Source organism: Vidua chalybeata, chromosome 3 (assembly GCF_026979565.1).
Source record: "Vidua chalybeata isolate OUT-0048 chromosome 3, bVidCha1 merged haplotype, whole genome shotgun sequence".
In the NCBI taxonomy this organism is placed as follows: Eukaryota; Metazoa; Chordata; class Aves; order Passeriformes; family Viduidae; genus Vidua; species Vidua chalybeata.
This window is the reverse complement of record NC_071532.1, coordinates 18,841,881-18,864,874: the sequence shown is the minus strand read 5'-3', so window position 1 is coordinate 18,864,874 and position 22,994 is coordinate 18,841,881. Positions and strand designations below refer to the sequence as shown.

Sequence of the window (22,994 nt, the reverse complement as noted above, 5' to 3'; positions counted from 1 at the left end):
AAGGAAGCAGATTATTTATTTTTTATGGTGATTTTCCTGCTGCAAGTGCAACTGGGTGTAAAATAACCACAGAAGCTCAGAGAATATTTAGCTGTTTATTAACATTTTCTTCTTAGCTTTTACTGCTGAAAATGGTCTCCTTGTCTGGACATCACTCAGAGTCACAGTGGGATGTTTCTGTTGTTTCCCCATTCTTCCCTCCTCTTTGCTCTTAAATGTGGACAGGTCCCTTTTCCATTAAAATCTGCTGATACAACAGCTTTACAGTATAAACTGCTCTTCTCCAGAGACTACTCAGTACAGTACTGATAGCTGTAAGTCAATGTCAGGCTCAGCAACTCCTGCCTTGGGCTCAGACATGATGAACACTGGGTTGGTGTCCTAGACACTGATTCAGACCAGCCTACACATACTGAGAAACAAAACAAAAAAGTAATGACCTTGACCTCTGTAGTTAGGTTGCATTTTTTTTTTCACCCCTTAGGTATAAATGTTTTCTCTTCTCTCTAGAAAGTGAGATCCATGGGCAAGGATTTCTCAAGGAAGCACCAGGTACCAGCAGTTCATAGCAACAGATTTTCTTTTCTGCAAGTGCAAATGACTATGTGAATCAACAGCTGTTGTAGCTGCTGCTGTGCTGACCATCACAGTGAAGGAAACCTCTCACCTACCTGCTCTTCCATTAGCCTATTAAAATTTTGGGGTTTTGATGCTGCAAAGTGTTTCTGCCTTCTTTTTCTCCATCAGCATTGAAAATGGAATATACAATTGTTTTTGCAGTAAGGTATGTGGAACTTAAGGTTGACATAAATGTATGGAAGTCTGCTTTGACAAAGAAATAGAAGACATAAGCAAGACATATTCCACATTAAATGAAATAGGAAAAACGTAACACTGCCACCTCAAAGCCTGGGATGGCATGAAATCTCAGCAATGAAGTGGCCATTAGGAATATAGTTACCATACAAGTAATAGGGAAATATTAGAGAATCCTATTAATATACATGATGTTAGTATAAATCTCCCAATTTATGAGACTACATTAGTTTTCATAGGTCTATCAAGATTTTATGACTTTTCTAGGTTTTTTAAAGTACAATAATGCAAGACAGACTTTTCCCTTTATAAACACTTCAACAACAAAGGCTAATTAGCCATTTGAACTGATAATAAATGGACTACTGTCTAATAACTGACTTTAGAATTGACCTGATATTATCATGTAACAAAAATATATTTGGAATATCTTGGAACAACTAGTCTACTATGGGCTGAATCTGACAGAGAAGGGAAAGAAAATCTTTAGTCATAGGCTTGCCAAGCCTGGAAAGAGTGCTTTAAACTGAAGTTACTGGGGAATGTGATCCTTAATCCATCCCACTCCTACCACCAGCATGCCAGTGCCAGTACCTGCAGGGCTATGATATCACTGGCATCACAGAGACATGGTGGGATAGCTCCTCACTGGAGTGTTGGAACAGATTGCCACAGGCTCTTCAGGAAGGCCAGGCTGGAGAGAGCAGGAGGGGTGTCACCACATCAATGGTAGCTGGAGTGCATGGAGTTCCACCTGGGGATGGGTGAGGAGCTGACTAGGAGCTTATGGGTCAGGTTAAAGGGAGGACAGGGACAAGTGGCATTACAAGGGAGTCTGCTGTAGGCTGCCTGACCAGGAAGCCTTTCTGTAGACAGACAGCATCAGCCTCACAGTGACAAACCCTGGTCCTCCTGGGGGACTTCAACCACTCCCATATCTGCTGGAGGGATAGCACAGCAAAGCATAAGCAATCCAGAAGTTTCCTGCATCACACTGATAAACTCCTTCTCCAAGTGACAGAGGAGCCAATGAGGAGAGGTGCCATGCTGGACCTTGCTCTCACCAACAACGAGGAGCTAGTGGGGAACATGAGCTCAAGGGCAGCCTTGGCTGCAGTGACCATGAAATGGTGGAATTCAAGGACCTTAGGGCAGTGAGGAGGGTGCACATCAAGCTCAGTACCCTGGGCTCCAGGAGAGCAGACTCCAGCATGTCTGAGAGTGATCACAATCTGCAGTTATAATAGTAAGAAATAACAACATGAAGTGACTATGGTTTTGAGCAACACAAACATGAAATTTTCATACATAAATATTAATCAAATTATGAGAAATGAACAAGTTAAAAAAATGTCCTGTAAGAGGACAATTCATTAATAGAAAAAAGGGTCAAAGTATCAAATTAGCTCTGGCAATCAAATAAATATTTTTTTTTCCAGCTTTATTTTTACAGTTGATTAACTATTTCAAAGAGCGGGACAACAGTTCAAACAGGAACCTGCTGTCTCTCTCCCTGAAGTCTCAGCATTACACTGAGGCTATCATGCAGCTCAAAAATCAAATTAAATAAAAATCTTCTAAGCATTGCATACAGCAGAAAGTCACATGGTGAGGGACTTGAGCATCCAAAAAATGGAATCACCAATGAAGAAGCAGAAAGAATGGGAAAAATTTTGGTACCTTTCCACTGGTTAGAGATGAAACTGTTATCTGGTATAACTAATCTGGGAGCACTGAAATAGCAGATGCTTCTGCATTTGAAGGTGGAGAATCACTGGCAAGGTTTGCACATGCAGACACATATGGAAGAGGAAGAAACCGTACAGGTAACTGCTGAATGGCACAGACAGAGCTTTTCTAGAAAGCTTGAATGAAATCCACGTATCTAGTGCCAAGTTCTTGTATTGCTGCTCATTTCCACAAACTCATTTAGAAATTCAATATACAATAGCAAAACCACCTTTGTAAAGGAAGAATAAAACCAAAATAACATCATCTCTTTCTGCCTTCTGCATTTGCAGGAGACAAACTCTAAACAGAAGTGATTCAGACCAAAAGCAGCCTAACCCTTTCTTATAAGACAACACAATCCCCATAGGATTTGACTAGATATAATTTTGTTGTAATTTCTTTTCCATTTCCTTCCACTGACCTCAGTCAGTGCTTCAGGATAGCTCCCCCTCCCCTTTCTTTTAAATCAAATTGAGGATCTAATTAAAACATATAGTTGAAATGTTAAACAAAAAGGTGCTGCTTTTGCTGCATGCCTGACATGAAAGAATATGGAAGAAAGAGAACTTTAAATAAAACTCTCCTGCAGGAAACTGCTATTATTTGCATTTATTTATTTCTATCAATATGTCAGAAAACCTTTTCTCCTTATATATCATAATTTTGTAGAATTGGGTAATTCACAATAATATGCCATTTATATGCATTTTTCCAGTGAACTATTTTGCTAAAATATTCACAACTGAAATCCATAGAGAGAGGAGGAGAGTCAAAGCCATTTAAATGTTCAAACTACTGTCTGTGGTACTATATCTGCTAGAGGGATACACTTCTAGTATTTACTTGGATTTACTTTCATCTTTCCAAAAGTGGCATGATTCCACCAAAAGGGGAGGGTAGAGAAGAGGAAGGGAGAGAATGCAATAAAAGTACATGCAAGATCACTTCAAAAATAGGATTAATCCCAAACTGTAATGTGTTTTCACTGTATAGGTGAACTATACAGTGAAAGAATCAAAGCTTTACCCTTTCTACAGAAGGTGACCCTTACTCAGCCAGCTGATTTCAAGGCATCACAACCCTTGATTTCAAGCAGACACATGCCCATGGCACATGCACCCTGACCTTTTTTCCCAAACAATCCCTATTTGACCTGCTCTGCCCACTTAGCCAACCTGACACCTCTCAGCTAGCAGCCCCTTGGTCATAAGCCTTTTTGCATCACCTCCTCTCATGCTGTCACCATACTGTTGTCCTCACTCAGATGCAAAGCATCATTGCTATTTTGCAGCACAAGTAGTTCATATGTCTTTAAATGCAATGGGAAACTTTCAGGAGATGAAGCAGGGCAGTCCAGAGAAGTTCACACCCAGCTGGAACCACCCACACATAATTTGTCCTGGGAAGCTAATGTCCTGAAGGAAAAGTAGTTTGCCACTGGTTTGGTGAGTTTCTGCAGTGTCCCACAGCCTCTGTGTCATGAGCATGCAGGAGCTGTGACCACACCCTTCAGCCCAAACAAGGTAAGGGATTGGGAACAAAAAGGGAATGCAGAGTGCAGGACTTGAACTGAGCAGCACTAGGACAGACACACAAGTTTTCCTGTTATCCCCTCTGCCAGTGCAGCCACAGGAGGACAAATGGAAAAAAATCAACTCACCCCAACCAATGCAGAGATAGAGGCGGAAAATCCTCTGCTCAGAGAAGACCGACAGTACCAGCAGTGTGTACAGGTACATGCCTTCCACCAGCAGCCAGTAGTAGTTTGCAGCCACACAATACTGCATCATCACAAAGACCAAACGGCAGCTGAGTGATTCCTGTGACAGAAAAAAAGCACAGCCCAAAGTAACCCAAAAGGGACTGAGAATAAAAGGATACTAACTCAAAAGACTGCTTCTCTTTACTATTCTTGCTCCTCAAAAAGAGAGCTTGTTAAACTAACCATGTATTTTATAGCTGAATGGACAGAAGCCAGTAATAGGTGCTATGCACAGCAGACAGATGCTTTCAACAACACTACTCCTTAAAATAAGGGTACATGGTCTGTATTTTCCCCTCAATAAGCTATGGATTTTATTTTGAAAAGTATGAATAAAGATGAAAAGAACAGTTGAAAGATACTGTATCAACAACAGTCAGTGAATCTTTCACTTTCCAGATACTCTATTTTGCAGTTGAGAATTTCTCTATTAAAAAGAGTGGATGCCGTAAGGTTAACTATTTGCCAAAGCAAAAGGTATTTTCATAGAATAGCAATGTTGCCCAGCGCACCCCATTTAAGTGCAAATTCTCTCATAGCTGGTAAAATACAGAGATGATCAGTAGGACTTTAGATAAGTATGAAACCTGATTACCTAATTAATCTATCCATCAGACCTGATGAAACCACTATTTGAGTAAACAGTGTGTAAAATCAAAGTCTACGCTTTTTGGAAAGAGGAAATAACTGACAATACAATACAAACATTTCCAAACCATTTAAGATGTGATGTTATTTTCTGGCAACTGATAAACTGCAGATGAGAAAAAAAAAATCAACCATCCTATGAGATTCACTAAGTTGTTTTAGCACTTCTGCCTTAGGCAGTGTCAGAAAAGGATGGGCACTAAGGATGCATCAGGAGAGTTTCCCTTACCACTCCAACCCTGTACTGGAGCAGCAAATGCCATACCCATGTTTTAGTCTCAAGAGCTATACAGATAATAAAGCTACTTTTCTTTGAGGTTTCAAGTACATTTTGCATTCCAAATCCAAATGGGGAAGGGCACACTTTCATCATTATTTACAAAAGAGTTGTATATCCTCTCTCATCAGTTAGAAGTATTTAATTGGCCTATTTCTCCAAAGCTTTTCTAAATATTTTCAAATTTGCATTTTAATCAGATTCTTCCTTTCTTTCCTGTCATCAAGAGATTATATAGAGATGACCAAGAACAACCAACTTAGCTGATGGTCAACCAACTTACCAGATGGACAGTTCTATCACAAAAAGTGCTGGCTTAGGAAAATAAATGCCTTCTTTTCAATGCTAGAAAGAAATTAAATTGCAGCTTAGAAAGAAGATATGGGCATTGGTGTATATATATATATATATATATATATATATATATATATGTGTGTGTGTGTGTGTGTGTGTGTGTGTGTGTGTGTGTGTGTGTGTATGCAAGTATGCAAAAAGATCAGCTTCTTGTTCCTCTGTCTGGTGGAGGGGCAAACTTCCCACAGGTAGAAAAACATGTTATGCCATCAACTAAAGAATTCAATTACCTGCTGTCATGCAGGCACACTCCAATATCCTATGAACGACCACCGTGTCTGCCCTTACCTGGAAGGCTATAAGTCCTTCCCACTGGTACTCTTGTGTGGCTGTGCTGTACATCCACTTCACCACTGAGTCTTTAATGAAAACAGATATAGCCCGGAGGATAAAAGAGGTGAAGAGGTTCAGGTGAATGTAATTCCTCGTGCAATGCAGATGTCTGTAAAAAGAAAAATCTAGTCACGATCCACTACCTACATAAAAGATGCAACATCAGACACAGGACTGAGAAAGGGAACAACGAGCCCTGTAAGAAATCAGGAGGCACCAGAGGAAACCCCATAACTTGAGAATGGCTGTAGGGATTTCAAACTGTCTTTGGGAAGAAAATACTATCAAGGAAAATACATTAAAAACTTCAGCCCTTAAAGACAATGTCTGGGGAGAGGAAGAAGATAGGTGCGTTAAGAAAAAAAATGTCAAAAGCTTAAAAAGTGTAAAAATAAAGTTATTTTCAGAAGCCTTGTCTGAAAGGACTGAAAAAGTCAAGTTCCACATAATACTGAAGCTAATTGCTTTGAATTGACCCCATTGTCACTGTGCAAGTTTACCTTGGCAAAGCTCAGGACTGGTATGCAGCACAGCTTCTGGCTGTGCTCAAGCCCACAATGAAAAAAACATCCACCTGCAAATTACCATTTGACAAGAGAAAAATCTATATTCAAACTGCCTTCTGGGAGAATTGTAGATACTTTCTGTAGAAGTAAAAGGAACAGATTTTTCACCTCTGCATTCAGAATTGAAAACAAAAAAACAAAGGAAAAATCCTCTTGAATTTCAGCAGCCTGCTGCAAAGACAATAAAACTGCTACTTGTCAAAAAAAAAAAAAAAAAAAAAAAGAAAAAAAAAGCATGTTAAGGAATAGCAAAAGAAACTGCAGTCATGTAAATGGCATCCACTTGCAGAGTGCTGCCAATATTTTACCAGCCTTATTCACAAATGTTTTTCTCCCAGCTCTGCAAGGGTACACACTTTACCAAAAAGGAAGTTACACTGGGTATGATTTTTAAGATGCTAAAAGACAAATGTAACATATGGTAATTGGCAATTATTCCAGCAAGACTTTCAGTGAACTTATACTTCATATGTCTGGTTTTTACAGCTCTATAAATTTTGGTAGAAAAACTGACTTGGTCTGAAAGTTAGAGGTTTGCACTGAAGAACAACTTGTTTGTCATAGGTCAGGTAGAATTTTTGTATCACTTTTAAGTCACAATTTATTTCAAAACTTACCTATTTTTAATATTTATGTTCCTTAAACTCAAAATTCATTTGTTGCTACCCTTCAGAACTGCTACACATTTCTATCTGATTGAAAAAGTTATGTAAATTAGGCAATTGAAGAAAATAGGTTGCAAGTAGTTACTGAGTATTTTTGCTACAGGCAATGCAAGTTATTCAATGTGTTCCAGTCATGAAGTTATGGGCCTAATTCAGCTTCCACCACTGAAATTACAGACTTTCCTTCCATTTTTTTCGGAGGATCCAAAACAGGACTCTAGAGAGATACTGTTTCCTCTGCTGTATCACCTTTAAAGACAAATATAAAGGTTATTCTGTAGTCTAAGAACTCTAAGAGGCACATCAGTATTTGCAAGTCATTGAATTAGATTTTGATCCCCATTTGTTGAGGCTGAGCAGCTCCAGGGAAACGAGCAGAGATTCCAGTCAGAATCCAGAAACTGCAATTCGCATAGGGGTAGGTCTCATACTTCATGAGATCCAGGATGACGTTGTCTCCCGGTAAACAACTGAGACAGGAGAACACAAAATGGATTGATAGCGTAGTTTTAACAAGACTCTTGGTACCTCTGATGTCCCTAGAACCTCACTTTCAAAATGAGAAGCACACACTTGTGTACAGTTCTCCAGTCACTGCTTCACAGTTGAAGGAAAAATGCTAAAGCATCACTCCACACTCCAATTCCCTCTCTCCTACCAGTCGCTGGTGACAAACTTGCTCTTTGTTCCCTGCCAGAAAACATGCTTTCTTCCTTCCTTCAAAAAGTACATGGTTGTGCTCTGTGACCTTTACATTTGGGCTGCTAAGATTACTCAAGAAGTGTCATTGATAGGTGAAATGAGGAGAAAACAGTTATCTCCTGGGAGACATTCGGAGACTTCAAGACCATCTGGTGCTTCTTCAGAAAGGTCCCAAAGTTGCACAGGTACAACACATACAAATCATAATTATCAAATGGTATTCACAGAGAGTGAGCATTTCTCTGGATTTCTGCAGTCATTTTAAAACTTCCTTGATATTGCCCACTTATGCTTCTCCATTAGAAGAAGAAGGGACAATAGAATGCTAAAAAAGTACGGTTCAATGTGAGAAGGCTTGCATCACTTCAGTTTTGGAAATTAGAAGTTAAAAGACATGACTGACCTTTTTAAATATATAAGGGAAGAAAGGAAAGGGACCGCTTGCTAAAAGCGTAGTGCAGGCACCAGAGGAAATGACCAATAACTAGCAAAGGTAATTCTTCAGTCAGGGAAGGAAGTTTAAGGATCAGAGGATCACTGAAGGTTCCTGACTTGACTTCAAATAAGAGTACCAGGACATGGAACATTAAACTTTTTTAGGAGGCAGCCTCATCAGGACATAAGAGGGATGGGACCTGGCTGTAGGGATCAGCTTCAAGGTAGAGAGACTTCCTTCCCACAACAGAACAGGATCTCATCTTTGTGTTTTCTAAATATCAGTCTCCTGTGCTCAGCACCCCCAAACTGAAGGAAAGTCTGGCTGGAATCAAAACATTTCTTGCATTTACAGAGGAAAAAAAAAAAATCCCTATTAGAATCCAAAGTTGTGTTTTGGTCTGATGGGGTTTTTTTTCTTTTATTCATTTTTTAACCTAATACACACAGTTATCTTTGGCATGGGCAACCAAGAGTGTCTCAATTTTTATATGTTCTGTTGAATTTGTAGGTGCAAACCTGGATGAACTCAGTATGTCACTATGGCCAGCTGTCAGCAATTTATTTCACAAACGTTTCAAGTTTCAAATTGGACTCTCTTCCATATTGTGAACAAAATAAGAATTTCTGAAAGTTCTTCAAAATTATAAATTTTGTCAAAAATCCATTTCTGCACATCTTGCATGTGAAGGCTGGGACATAGGCCAGAGTGAGATGTATGCTCTGGTTAATTCCAAGCAAAGCAAGATGAAAATTTTTCTCTTAAATGTCCTCACCCATCTCAGACATGTGCCTCATCTTCAAGGTGAGACCATGAAGAAATGCTGGCATCTCTCTCTTTTACCACCTCTTCCAATGGAAATTTCATTGAAATAAAAACTTGCCAAATAAAATATTCCAATTGATAAAAAGTACCTATTCTACATGTTCATATGGGTAACTGCAAAAATTTGGCAATTTTACTTGCATTTTGAGAAGGAATTATTTTAGGAAGGAACACAGAAGTGACAAAAGATAGAGAAATAATGAGGTGATGGAAGGAGGGAAAAAATAATCAAATGTTTCTGTTAAAGTCTGATACTGTCATATAGAAAAACATAAAACCTTTAGTCCACTCTCTTCAAAGCTTCGCCAGTTACCTGAATCCAAGAAGAATGGCAGTTGCTATTACAAGGGCAGAGAAGGAAAGAGCATATCCAATGGTGTATATGATGGACAAATTCAGGAGCTGTTCTTCTGGTGCATCCTGAGAGCATATAAAGAAGAAAAGAAAAACAAAAAAGTGGAGGGGGAAAAGAGAGAGCTCATGGCCTTCAGTTCTTTTCTCCCAGCTAGAACTAGCTTTTCTGAAAGCTAGCTTTCTGCAATTTCTAGCTTTCTTAATCATTCTCCTTATTTCAAGTTTAAATGAACATGTCATATCAGTCTTCCACTTTCCATATGCTCTAAAAAAATAAAAATTTAATCTTAATTCCTCAGCTACTCCCAGGTATTGGCTCAAATAGTTGGATTTTGCAGCCTGGCTAGAAAAATAGATAATCTGACATTATTTCATAATAAAGTTGGAGAGACATGAATTACCACACAAGCAAGTCTTAAAACTGATGGCAGGAACAACAGACACAACTCAGACCCACAGTAAAAATGGAAGACCTAATATTTTCAGACTTGAGCACTTCAAGCAAGTCTCCTTACTGTGATAATGGGGGGGGGGTCCTCATCTACACTTTGAAGTGCTACATCTACATTTCAAAGTGCAACAAGCCAGGTCCTGTTTGATGATTTGGAGGCAAAGCATGCCTTGCATTCATATAGCTAAACCCTTTTCTGCCCCCAAATAATCTGTGTTCTGCCTCAACTATTCTACCTCCTGGTTACAAACCACAGCCCAACAGCATCTGATGACCTAGGTGTTACCACACTGCTTGAGAGGGAGCGACCTGCTGCAGACAAGAGCAGCAGGGGCTCTCCTCAGATTCACTGAAAACATGGTTATTGAGACCCTTGCTTGAAAATTCTGGCCAAAATCCTTATTGAGAAGAGAATTACTTGAAAAGGTACAGGCAGTTCTGAATTTTAACACAGTCTTATTGCTTAGCCTCCAAGGCACATTCATATTCACTGCTCTAGTTCATCTCTAAGCACTTATCTTTGTCTAAATAGACTCAGGGATTTTATTTCCCTTCTTCAAGCTGCTAAGTCTGCAATTGACTCCTGAGAACTGTGCTGTACAAAGGAATACATTCCTTGTACTTCATAAATTCGGTACAGTTATTCAGATGCATTTTGCATAGCCAGGAGGATTTAAGGTGAACACACAGGCTGTACCTCAGATTTGCTAGCTTAATGCTTTAAAGAGAATGCTATGAAAGTTGCCTTATGAAAAGCAAAATCTCTTCAGTATCAAAGCTTAAGCAAACAACTGAAACCTGACAATTTAAAACACATACACAGATGAAAATGACATCATACACCTAAATTTATAAAGATTCACTAACACTTTGGAATTTGTTTTAGTTACCTTTGTAATATAACACATGGCAAACTCAGAAAAACAACTTCTTGTTCCTACATGCCAGATGCATAAACTTAAGTTACTATGGGGCTCTATATACATTAGCTGGAAAATGGCTGGAACAATAGCCAAACACGGCTGTTCATATTTCAGGGAGTGACACCATGTACAAAGGGTTTCAGAATCCAGATCAGTTAATGAAAAATTGGAGGCAGATGCCAAATTGAACAAGTGTTACCATTAGGTATCTCACTCATTGGCATGTCCCAGCACAGCTCTGGAAGAAATCATAAGGGTCAACAAGGAAAAGTCAAACAACCAGGCTTATACACAGTGTTAAGACAATGTGTTCTGCTGATATAGCACAGAACACAAAAGGGAAACCACAGAGGGCATAGATCCTGCAGCTCTTGGGACTTTCATAAACTTGAACTGTTTTGACTAGGTAATACACTAGTTCCCAGTACTCCAGGATAGAGAGAGAATGCACTCAATTTCTGTGAGGAAAAGCATCACCCTGGGAGGTTCACAGTAGTAGTGGTATCACGTGTCATGGGAACGCACACAGTGCACTGGCTGACGCCAATGGCGGTCAAAAATCCTCTGAAAATCCCTGTGCTCTCCTTCATTTAGTGCCAGGCATCTCAGCTCCCTGCAGAGTAAAAAGCACGAGGGCAAGAAAATAACACTGACAAGCCTAATTCCATCACGCACAGAAAATGAAGGTATAAAGAAAAAAAAAACCTTGAACAAAAAAAAAGGGCAGGTATTGCCCCATGCCCAAAGGTGAAAAAGCAAATATCCTTCAATTCAGTTCATCTTAATCACCTTAATAGCTGCTAACAAGACAGACAGAACAAACGGTCACTATTACAATGACGTGACAATGGAAAAAAGGCAAAGGAATAACAGTAGGTCACTCCTGCAGCTGAGCTCCTTGCTCAACTTGCACCACAGCTGGGATGACCTGAGTCACTTCTCTGGCTCTCACGTACATTTAAACGTGCTCTCATCTACCCTTCATGTTCCCTTTGTTAAAGAGGAGAGACCTGATGTCCCTTAGCATTAGGCTCACTGAGGTGAGTCAGTCAGGATTACTCTGACAGGAGAAAAACGCGTGGGCATCAGCAACTATTTTGTCCCTCTCTTCTGCTTTGTCCTAAACAACAGCAGCAAGAGAGAGGGGGAGGGGAAATGGGCAAAACTCTTACCTGGTCAGAGGGCTCACACTCAGACAGGTTCCTCCAGGGCAGGGTTGAATTCTCCTTCAGCAGCCAGGTCCCCTCCAAGGTGCAGAAGCGGTACACCTGCCCATGCAGCACTGCCAGGAGCAAAATGAGCCATAGGGTGAATGGAAGAGAGCCTACTCGACCAAGGGGCAAGGCTCACATAGCATCTCCATGCAACCCTCCTTCCTCACCCACCGCTCTCCTGGCTGGAGGGGGAAGCTGCAGCATGGCAGGGGAAGTGCTGCACCTGCTCCCTGCCTGCCCCCAACACTCTGCTGCTTGTCTTCAGGGCCCTGGAGCAGCTGTCAAGGTATCAGATGGCACCAGGACACATTCCAGGACAGTTGCTGACCATTCCACACTAACAAGAGACTGAAATATTTGCTGCCATCTTTGTGTGGATTTTACAACATGCATAAATTCCAGCTCACTAAAATATTAGATTTTGAAACAAAGAAATTCTAGGAATGTTAAGCTTCGGCTACAGATTCTACATGGAAAAGAAGGTGCACAAAGACTAAAACTGCTTTTTCTTTTCTGAAAGCATGCAGACTCAGAGAAACCTCAGAACAGGTATGCTAACACAAGCTTCCCAAAATGTAAATGCTTATACAAACATTTGTGCTACAAAATGAAGCCATAAATCTTTTCCTAAACTACCTATGTACTCTTTCTATTCCCTCTGTCTACATCTTTGAATAACAAAATTAGCAATAAATTAAACATCTTTCTCAAGCAGTAAGCTGCTTGATCTTGTAAAAGCAAGTGCATTGAAATGGCTCCTAATAAATTATGTCAGACTGAAGCACCAAAAAAAAAAAGTGCAAAGGGAAAGCAGCACTCACTTATAGTGTACGAAAAGAAACTCCTTCTCTAGTGTCTAGAGTACTGGGGAAATCTAACAACTTAGACAGTTGTACACACAAGCAACTGGAAGTGTCCTTGTATGAGCTGCTTTGCAAATGAAGTGTCTCACTAATCACATTTTTGACCTATTAGTAAACTGACCTATTCTGTATAAATGAATCTACCCCTCAAAAAGCGATGCTGGGTCAATCCCTCAACCAGGGTTAGTCTCTACCCAGATAATGTTTGGAAAAATACACTTACAATACTCTGGGGTATAAGAAGATGAGTTAGGAAGATTCAGTTCTACATGGGCATCAATATACCTCCCAATTACAGCTTTTGCTCAAACCCAGCCTTGCCTGCTTCAACCTCATCCTGTTGTCAGCTCCCTCATTACTGCAAACTAGAATCTTTAGAATTTGGCATTTCTGTTCAATGGGAAAATTTTAAAACTTATTTGAAATTCTAACAACCCAGTAGGCTATTTGCATGTTAGCTGACAACAGGTAATCTGTTTGAAAATTGTCAGTAGCAGACAACTAATAGGTACTCTAAATAATAAATGTTAAAAAAATATAAACATTAATATTCTAATAAGCAATTTTTAATGAGTATGCTAAATGGTAGCTGATAATGGTTCTGGTATTATAGTCTATTTGGTTTTGTAATTGCTATACTGAATACACCAGTAAGAGGTAATATAAAGATGATATAAAAATTAAGCTATGCTTGTGGAGTTTTTTTTCTTACTATTAAGGGTATGTGTTCACATGAAAACAGAAGGAGAGATTAGGTACAGCATCTGCAACACACACAGTCACAGCCACTAACTGCACCTGCTCTCATTGCCTACTGCCAGTGACAACCACTTCCTTCGGTCAGCGCATTGCTATGATGTCACTCAAGGGTAATAAGAATGCTTATTTAGGAGCATCAGGAATAAAAGAAAGACTAGGGAAAATATGGGTCTTCTCAGGAAGGATAGGGGAGACCTGGCTGCAAAGGACAAGCAGAGGGCTGTGAGGCTCTCAATGGCTTTTTTGCTTCAGCCTGGAGAAGAAAAGGCTCCAGGGAAATCCTACAACAGCCTTCCAGTTCCTGAAGAAGAAAAGCTCGAGTGTAAATTTAGATTAGATATTAGAAAGAAATTCTTTATTGTAAAGGTGATGAGTCACTGCAACAGGTTATGTTGAGAGGCTGAGGATGCCACATCTCTGGAAGAGTTCAAGACCAGGCTGGATGGGACTTTGAACAACCCGGCCTAGTGGAAGACATTCCAGTCCAGGGCATGGTGGTTGGAACTAGATGATCTTTCAGGTCCCTCCCAACCCAACCATTCCATGATTCTATGAATATATTAAGGATCTCACACATCATTCCCTCTCTCACCCACCCCCCTCACAATTAGTGGTCAGCAACCTGAAGTAAGCCATTCAAAATACCTGTGGAAAAGCAGCCCTAGGAATCAGTAAATATTGTATATTTGGAGCCAATGAATGTGAAATCCAGGAGGTTTAAGTTCAGAGGGTCATAGGACTAGAAAATTTTGTCTGTCTGCCATTAGATGAGCTATAACCAAGCATTACAAGACAATCAAAAAGTTATTATGAGGCATAATCTCAGAAAACAAGAAATTTGACTATATTCCTGGGGTGAAAAAAAAAAAAAAACACAAGGGAAAAAAAACCCCCACCCTGCTAAAGGAGAATTAATTAAAAAAACAAGTGAACAAAAAAACCCCAAACCCCAACATTATTTCACATTCTCTAAAACCCTTTGTGAATTCACCCCCCCTGCCAGTATTTCTTAGTGCAAGGTCTAACTGGAATGAATGTTTAGCTTCAATATATTTATTTTCTCTCCCAATCATCATGACACACTTTAATTTTCTTTTTTATTGATAACACTTTTTAAATAATGAAGAGGAAAATCTAGCGTATCCTGAAGGCTGGCATATATTAGAGAACTGAAAGGTTTCCTGTAAATGAAACATGGAATTTGCTATCAGACAGAAAGACAAGGCAATTCATTTAAATATGAAGAAAAAATAATATAATGCTATTACACTGGACAGGAACATTCCTGCCACATCTAGGACTCACAAACTCTCAAACTAAATGGCTCTCACAGACTTCTAGGGTCACATGCCAGCTGTGTCAGGTTGTCATAGACTCACTGACTGCCGAAACAGGGGTGACCAGTGCAGGACTCAGAGGCAACTGAAGACCAGCTGGGCTATTTGTACCCAAAAAGAGCCTTAAAATGTAGAAGAATAAATCAAACAAATTCAAAATAGATGAGACTGCATATCACAATGTGAGAGCCTAAATACCTGATCTATGGAATAATTTAGTAGACAAAATGCTTATGAGATAGAAAATGTTATTAAAAAGAATGTTTTAATGTTTGTTTTGATGTTTTAAAGAGCATTTATAAAAATGTTATAAGAATTTCCACTTTGAGGTACCATTAAGATTCTAGTTGATACATGGGACAACACTCATGAAAGAGCTGAGAGAGTGCAGAATGCAGGACATGAAAATAACACAGGGCTGATGCACTGCAGGCAGCCAGTTACTCTCAGAAATGTGAAAACAAGTCTCACTGTTGTGGAAATGGAATGCTTTCAGTAATGTGTCAGACTCCCCATTACCCACACAGCATCACTCTGTGGAGCTGTGAAGGGCTCAGAAATTAATAAACACCACACACGAGACCCTTCATGCCTTGCAGCTTGGCCCATCCAACACCAGCACCATGCAGGGTCTCCCAGGCAAACCCAGCCCAGGCGTGCGGCCACCTTCGAGCGCTGTGTGATCGGTCAGAGAAGCTGCCTGGAGGAGACTGCCCAGAGCCCAGACTTCACACAGCATGCCCACAGAAAGGTGTGCCTCTGAAACAGAACCCTCCCAAAATTGCATCAGCCCACAGTCATTCCTACTTTCTCCATTTCCCAGAAGCAGAAGGCGAACAGCTTCCATCTACTCCTCCTGTGGACAACAAGCTCAGTCACAGGGAGCCACATGCTACTGCCCAAACACAGAAAAAGCTGTTAATGTCCAGCAGCTCAGAAGAGATGAGCTGAATGCTCTTCCCCAGTCTTGTCTCAGTGATGTGAGGGACAGAGTAAAACACCAGCAACTCTGCTTTGGTGTTTCTCCAAAATAACCTATAAAACCCTGAAACTTTAAATCTTCTCATATACAAAATTCCCATCTTTGTTGCAGGTCCAACAAAATTCAAGGAATCCACTAGCTTTTAATCAGTAATGTTTTGACTCAAGAATTGCAAGTGTCTTACCATTCTTTCTGCTCAGAGGAAAGCATGTGGCTTGCAATAAAGCTACCTAAAAATGTTTCAAAACTACTTTTTCACATGTACTTTTTATGACTCTCTCTGCACAGGTGGTCATGGCTTAAGATAGAGATCTTCAACCTTCTAAAACAGATAAAGGGATAGTATATGTAGACATTCTGTCTTTGCTGAGGGCCTGGTCCAAAGCTCACTAGGAACCTAATTTCCTGCAACTTTCATGTGGTGCCATTGCTGAAAAGAAAATCAGTTATTAATAGACACTGAGACAAACTAACAGTGACATGCTAGGAGGTGGCGTGTATGCCATGACAGAAAGAAGGCACCAACACAGATTCCCCCACAACTGCTGAGCAATTTCAGCTTCTTGCTTGCAGGTGGTTTACTCAGAGGCAAATCACCTTTGTCCATGCCTGAATTCTGCAGTGACTCAGGCCCTCTTACCTTTAATGCAGTCAAAACACCAAGCATACAAAGACCAGCAGCAGTTCTAACAGACCAGAATGAAGAACAATATTTTTTTTAAAGGTTCAAGGTGGCTCTTGCCTCCTTGCTATCCTGCAATACCTTTTTCCTGTCCTGTTATGTTTTCTCTTATATAGAGTCAACGTTTCAAATCATTCCACTATATTCTAGAATTGGCTATCATCCTCTGCAAATAAACAAATCCACACCCAGCGCATAGGGAATCTGATTTTATTTACTTTTTAAGTTAAGTGCAAAAAATTGCAAAACCTTTGGAACAGCAGCTTAATGGCACAAGTTTATTTAAACAGTGTCAATCACACCTCATTAGAATTACATGCTAAAACACAGACTGATGCCCAAAACTCTCTCTAAGCTGATAAAAGGTAGAGAGCCAGCATTGAAGCTAATAACATCTATCTACTGAACCTGTAAATCAAATCAAATTCTAGAAATAGCTGAATACTTTTACGTATGGAGAGCATGGGCAAAAACCAACTTTTCCTTATTAGTCCCATTTTTACTAGAAATAAAAACAAATTGAGTATCTTCTCTATTTGAAACAGCCAACCTCATCTGCATTTTACAACATCAGGGTGTCAAGGTCAGTGTGACATTACTCACCCAACTGTCCCCGAGGATAAACTGGAACATTATTCATTGTAAAAATAAATTACAGCGTGTCCTAGCCAATCAATTCTATTCAGGCAGAGAGATGAGAGAATGAGAAGAACAAGAGACTGCAGTTTTGTCTGTCTGCTCTGTGTCAAGTGTTATAGACTTGTCCTCTGTTAACATCCATTCTCTACTTCCAGCAGGGAAATTGTTTTGGAAAAGGTAACAATTTTCTCCATAAAGCAGGGTCTCTGCAGTATGAGAGCATCACTACAGTCTTCAAGACAGACTGGTTTGTTCCTGAAACGAGCAAACTGCCATTTGATGGGGACAACAACTTACCAGAATTTAGGAGATTGCGCCCCCATCAGCAGCTCTGTTCAGCTATCACTTGCTGTTACTTGGGCAATGCTCTCCTGAAAGGAATCACTCTTGGCTGTAAAAGCTGCTGCTAAGTGTCACTCAGCCCCAACCCCCATGCTGCTTTCTGCAAAGACATCCTAAACCCAGGACTCATGCCTAGGAGCATCCAGCTAAAAGCATGACATAAGAGAACAGCCTGATCCTGAAGCCTCCAGGGAGCTGGAAGAGCCCCAGCTTGCACCACTGTCCAAGAATCACATTTATCAAAGTGCTCCTTTGTGCTGGGCTTACCACCACATCATCTGAAATTATATTACCTCAACAGGCAGTTTAACTACAGGTACTTTATTTAGTATTCTTTCCCACCATTCCTCTTCCCTCATAATGTATTAGTCATCTCAACTCCTTTGCTTTTGTAATAACAAAAAGAAAAAAAACCAAGCCTGTGCTTGCTTACTTACATGCTCCCTTGCACCATGGGGTGGCTGTTAGGTGTGCAAGCTCACGTCTGTCCCTTGGTAGGAGTGTGAACGCATTTACTTTTCTTTTTCCTCTTGTTACTCTTCTTCCTTGCAGTGTTTTGGCTTTTTTTTTTTTTTTTTTTTAATTGGAAAAGGCTGGAGGGATTCTCTGATCTTTCAAGCTAGGAGCTAGTGATGAGGAACATTCACAATAGGGATGTTTGAGTCTGTTTCCCTACCTCTCACCCAAACTATACACACTACTGAAAATTATTTTCTTCCTGCAGCAAGAACTTGAAGTGACCACCTGACATGACCTCATGCAGACCTAACAGACACCTTTACATGGTGCAAGGGAAGATCCAACCAAGCACAGGCCACACTGCAGGCTGCACAGACACCCCTGCATGTCCTGGAAATTCTCAGTGCCAGAATCCTCTGCTGTGCTATCAAAAGCACAAAGTCACAGACACTGCAGATGGAGATGATGTTTGGCATCACACATGCAATATTGCCTGCATATAAATTCTTATTTAAAAGCATTTCTTTTGAAATTACATTAACACAACAGCACTAAAGATTCAAGAATCAGGAAGTGTTAAGCTTAAGCTGCTTAGATGAGTTCTAGTTCCACCCAGTAACAATATTTCTACATACACAGTCATACATTTTTTCCAACAGAATCCACAGTTTTATTCAGGATGCAGAACAGAGGGAGATAATTTAATGTGAAATTACTCATTCTTACTACTGTGAAATGCAAGCCATATTTAAGCAGAATGAATCTAGTCTATATCAAATACTGCATCTTCTTATTTGTATGGTCCATTCAAAGACCACCAACAATTCAGCTCCCCAATGAACACTAAAGGCTATTAGCTCACATGCATAAAGAGATGATCAAAAATAAAGACCATATTTTGGTAACATAATAAAGTCACATTTATACAAAAAGAAAATTTGTTCTGAATGGGCATATTCAGTTCTCTTAGTGCAGAGATCATGCTTGCCAGGTCTGCAATATCTTGCCTCACTCAACACAACTTTCTCAGTTAATGAGGCAATGATCCTGCAGAGAAGAACCCCCTTTACTACATCTCACATGCAAATCCATTCCTCATACTGAAGGTATAAGATCTGTGAAAAAGAAAACAATCACAGAACACAGCTTCATAATTAAAAACTACTTGCATAATGGTGGCCAATAAAGGTTATGGAAGCAAAGAAGACCATACCAACTCACAAAGTATTCCTTAAGTCACATCACTGGGTATGAATTAGCATCTCAAAAATTAAAATAGCTTTCTGGAAAAGAATATTGTTTTTAACAGAGCATTACCCTAAAAGGTGCTATACCCTCCAAGCATTTAATTTGAGGAACTTGTATTAAGAAAAGGCTGCCATTAACTATGCTAGACAACACTGACACTTGACATAACTTTTTGAAATAAACTTTAAAAAAAAATCATAAAAGTGCAGCATGCATGTGGGCATCAGGTTTAATAAAGAATGTTTATGAACTATAAAAGATGTGAATTAATGCAATAAAAGAAGGCAGCTTATGAAAAACAAGTATTTATGGTAATGGCACAGCTTTGTCAACATTTGAGAAGATACCAAGAAGTACCATTAGAAGTTTTGTTCAGAATAAATAAAAGTAGATTGGAATACATTTATTGCAACAACAAATGTGATTGGAAGTTTAATGCAAAACAGACTTGTAAAAATGCTGTTAAGAGGTTTTGTGTTTTTAAGTTATTGTATCAGTTAATGTAATTAATAGAAGCCATCCTATTTGAGGATATTAAAATGATGCCAAAAAAAAAATCTGCAGTGAAAAGTTCTCTTAAAAGGCTGCAAACCACACAATTAAAGTTGTCTCCAGGGCAGAGAAAGGGATCTATTTTACTACGCCCATATTCCAAGGCCTTATAAAAATAAGCAAAAAAAACCTCTCAAAACAAGCTAAAAAGAAAGGAAAAAACTAGACAAATCATTAGGATAATACTTGCTGAGCTAAAAAAAAACCTTTGAGCAAAGACAACAGGTAACTAGTGTGTTAAACATGCACAGTCAGGAGGGAGAGGGATGTACACAGGCAAATGAACACTGGTTGGTTGATGCAGCTCCTGCGCAAAACAAAAAGCTCCAGAACATGGAGCCTAAAACAAATGCCAGATGCTGCAAGCAAACTGCCAGTCCTTGGCAAGATTTGGTTATCTGCAAAAACAATGGTATACAGAACCACTGATTAAATAATCCTAAATTTATCATCTCTCACAAGACAGGTGAAAAATCCTAAACAATAGGAACTTTCGGAAAATAGGTCATAAAATTTATCTCAAACTATCAAACTTCATTTAGGGCTAACTATACTTCTGCAAGAATCTACACAAAATAATGTGGACACTTCAAAGCAGAACAAATAAAATAAAGCATTTCATCCATTTTGAAGACTGAAGACACACCATTGTTCTCTCCCCTAACTACATTCCTCTCCTTAGTTCTCCTCTTCAGGTTCATTCCTTCAACCCTTCCTGCTGCTGCAATATTTAGTTCTATGCTGCTGCTCTACCTTTGCACTCTTGCCCCCTTTCCCTTTCCCCCCACACTTTCCTACTTCTCTCTCAGCTCCTACTCAGGGTTGCCATTTCTCAAAGCCACCATAATTAAAACTGCAACCTAACTCCAACCTCTCACATCTCTTTTCTCACCAGCCAATTCCTCAGCCTTCCTCATCATACTCCAAGCTCCTCCTGCTCCAGCCAAGCAGTGAAGAGGGGCAAAATCAACAAGGAACAGCTGCTTTCAGATCTGGACCTACTGCAGCCAACAAGGCCACAAGAAGCCCTACTCAGCCCATGCACCAAAAGCACATCTGACCTCAACAGCCACACATTTCAAGAGAAAGGAACACTACTCCACACTGATATGGCTTCTGGAGACTGTAGTTGCAAACAATCACACATAAGGAATTCATCCCCACAAGCAGCAAGAGACGTATCACCAGCATCACAGGAGCCACACTCCTCTTTCTCATCCACATGCTGAAATACAGAATAAAATTTTGACAAAATGTTCTTGGAAAACATCAGCCTTAAAACAGAGTTCTAATTTGTTGAATCTCATCATGCCAAGCGCTACAAATCTATAAGGTACTAAATACAAGTTCTAACAAATAATGGGAAAAAAAAAGAAAGGACCGAGCAATTTTATTCTGGAAATCACCATCTTTTCTGTCAATAGTGTCTGGAGGCCACTAAAGCTGCAGGTATGTCTGCAGCTTTCCTTTCCAAAGTCAATCTTTACACCAATCTCAGTGATTCTTGTCCTCCAACCCAAAGCTGGGACCTGTCCCTGATCTAAAAGTCAGGATGTCTTACACTCTTATATGGGTAATTTTCCCCACATTCTTGATTCCAATTTAAATTTCTGTTCAATTTTCATTGCTTGAGAGGTATTTGGATGGACATAAAATCCCTTTGACTTAAACTCTTCTCTTCCTGCCAAGGAACAATCCCTTCCCTTGAATGTTCACTGCCAGTGATACCTCACATTTAAAAAAACTTAGGCTCACTGTCATTCATCAGTCACACCAACACAATGTTTTCCACATTTTACCTGTGCTTTCATTCTGTTTAAAGGAATTGTTGGTGCCCTGCCTCATTAAACTCCAGGACCATTACCAGGCAGTTTTTGCACATGTAAGTCAGTTTTTTGCCTTCAGAGGAAATATGCCATTGAGCACTTGATCCTTTTCTTGCCTAATTCATTCCTGTTCATTCCAGTTGTCAAAAAGTAAATTAGAACCAGAAAGTCATATGAGTCTGACCAGGCATCAAACAGCATTATTTTTGTCACCAAACAAGTCATATACCCAAGTTCTCTCATACACATTGCCCAGAAAAGCTTTATTCTTATACAAAGAAAAATTAAAGTGATGTATGGGAATCCTAACAGTTAACATTTGGAGCATGTTTGAGGAGGTTTTGAAAATTCATAGCAGGGACCTGAGTGTCTCAGGAAAAATCTAGTCTATGACAGAAAACTCTCAAGGGGAAAGTCACCAATAAAACATTCAAGTAGAAAAGAATAATACTTCTAAACAAATAAAACTGTGTGCAAGATTAAGAAGTATAATCATTGTAAAGATTAGTGTATTTTCAAGTCAAAGATGCATATGCAAAATGGCATGAAATGGAGGATATTCTATAATTAGACATGCATTCAGACACCTTTTAAGTCAGTCCACATTTTTTGCAGGACTACTCTGTCAAATGAAATTATAAAAAATTCAACCACAAAGCTCCTAAGTTAGAGGCAAAGACTCAGCTGCCTTTACATAAAGCATTTACTTATATATATACACACACATACATATGTAGATTGATTTGTATCTTCACCAAAATTTAACTGAGGATATTGGAAAAATAAATAACCTTTAAGATCACTACCACATCAGAAGCGTATCTGTTATGTGAGAGGACACACATAGGTTGGATGTGAGAGGAGTCTTTCCCACCACCCAAGGTGAAGTGCCAGGAATTCCTGAAAAGGGGATGAAGAAGTGAGCCATATGGGCAAGTTGCTCTCCACCTTTGCTGTTTTAAGATCAGGTATTCATGTCTTAGCACATCTTCTGGGACTTGGGGGGAAAAAAAAACCCAAAACAACCAATATTTTACTAATTAGCAACATTTAAGTAAACTGAAAGTTAACAATCTGTTTTCAGCAAGGCATTTAATTATGTAGCACACACAAACACTATTGTTTATTCAGACCCTTAATTAGTTCACTTTACTCGTCCACAGCAATTAAAAACTGCAAGTTCTTAAGGGTAAGTAAAAGTGAAGAAAGATTTGAGGTCCCTCTGTTTAAGAGTGCACTGGTACAGAA

The 22,994-nt window shown here is 39.5% G+C and overlaps 1 protein-coding gene across 1 annotated transcript in view; it reads right to left on the bottom strand.

The window, feature by feature from the left end:
• Positions 1-22,994, bottom strand: part of GLP1R (glucagon like peptide 1 receptor) — an 86,715-nt gene that overhangs the window by 22,140 nt on the left and 41,581 nt on the right. The window contains 4 exon segments of the mRNA XM_053936859.1: positions 4,208-4,367; positions 5,877-6,030; positions 9,429-9,535; positions 12,016-12,125. Coding sequence (XP_053792834.1) covers positions 4,208-4,367; positions 5,877-6,030; positions 9,429-9,535; positions 12,016-12,125 — 531 coding nt within the window.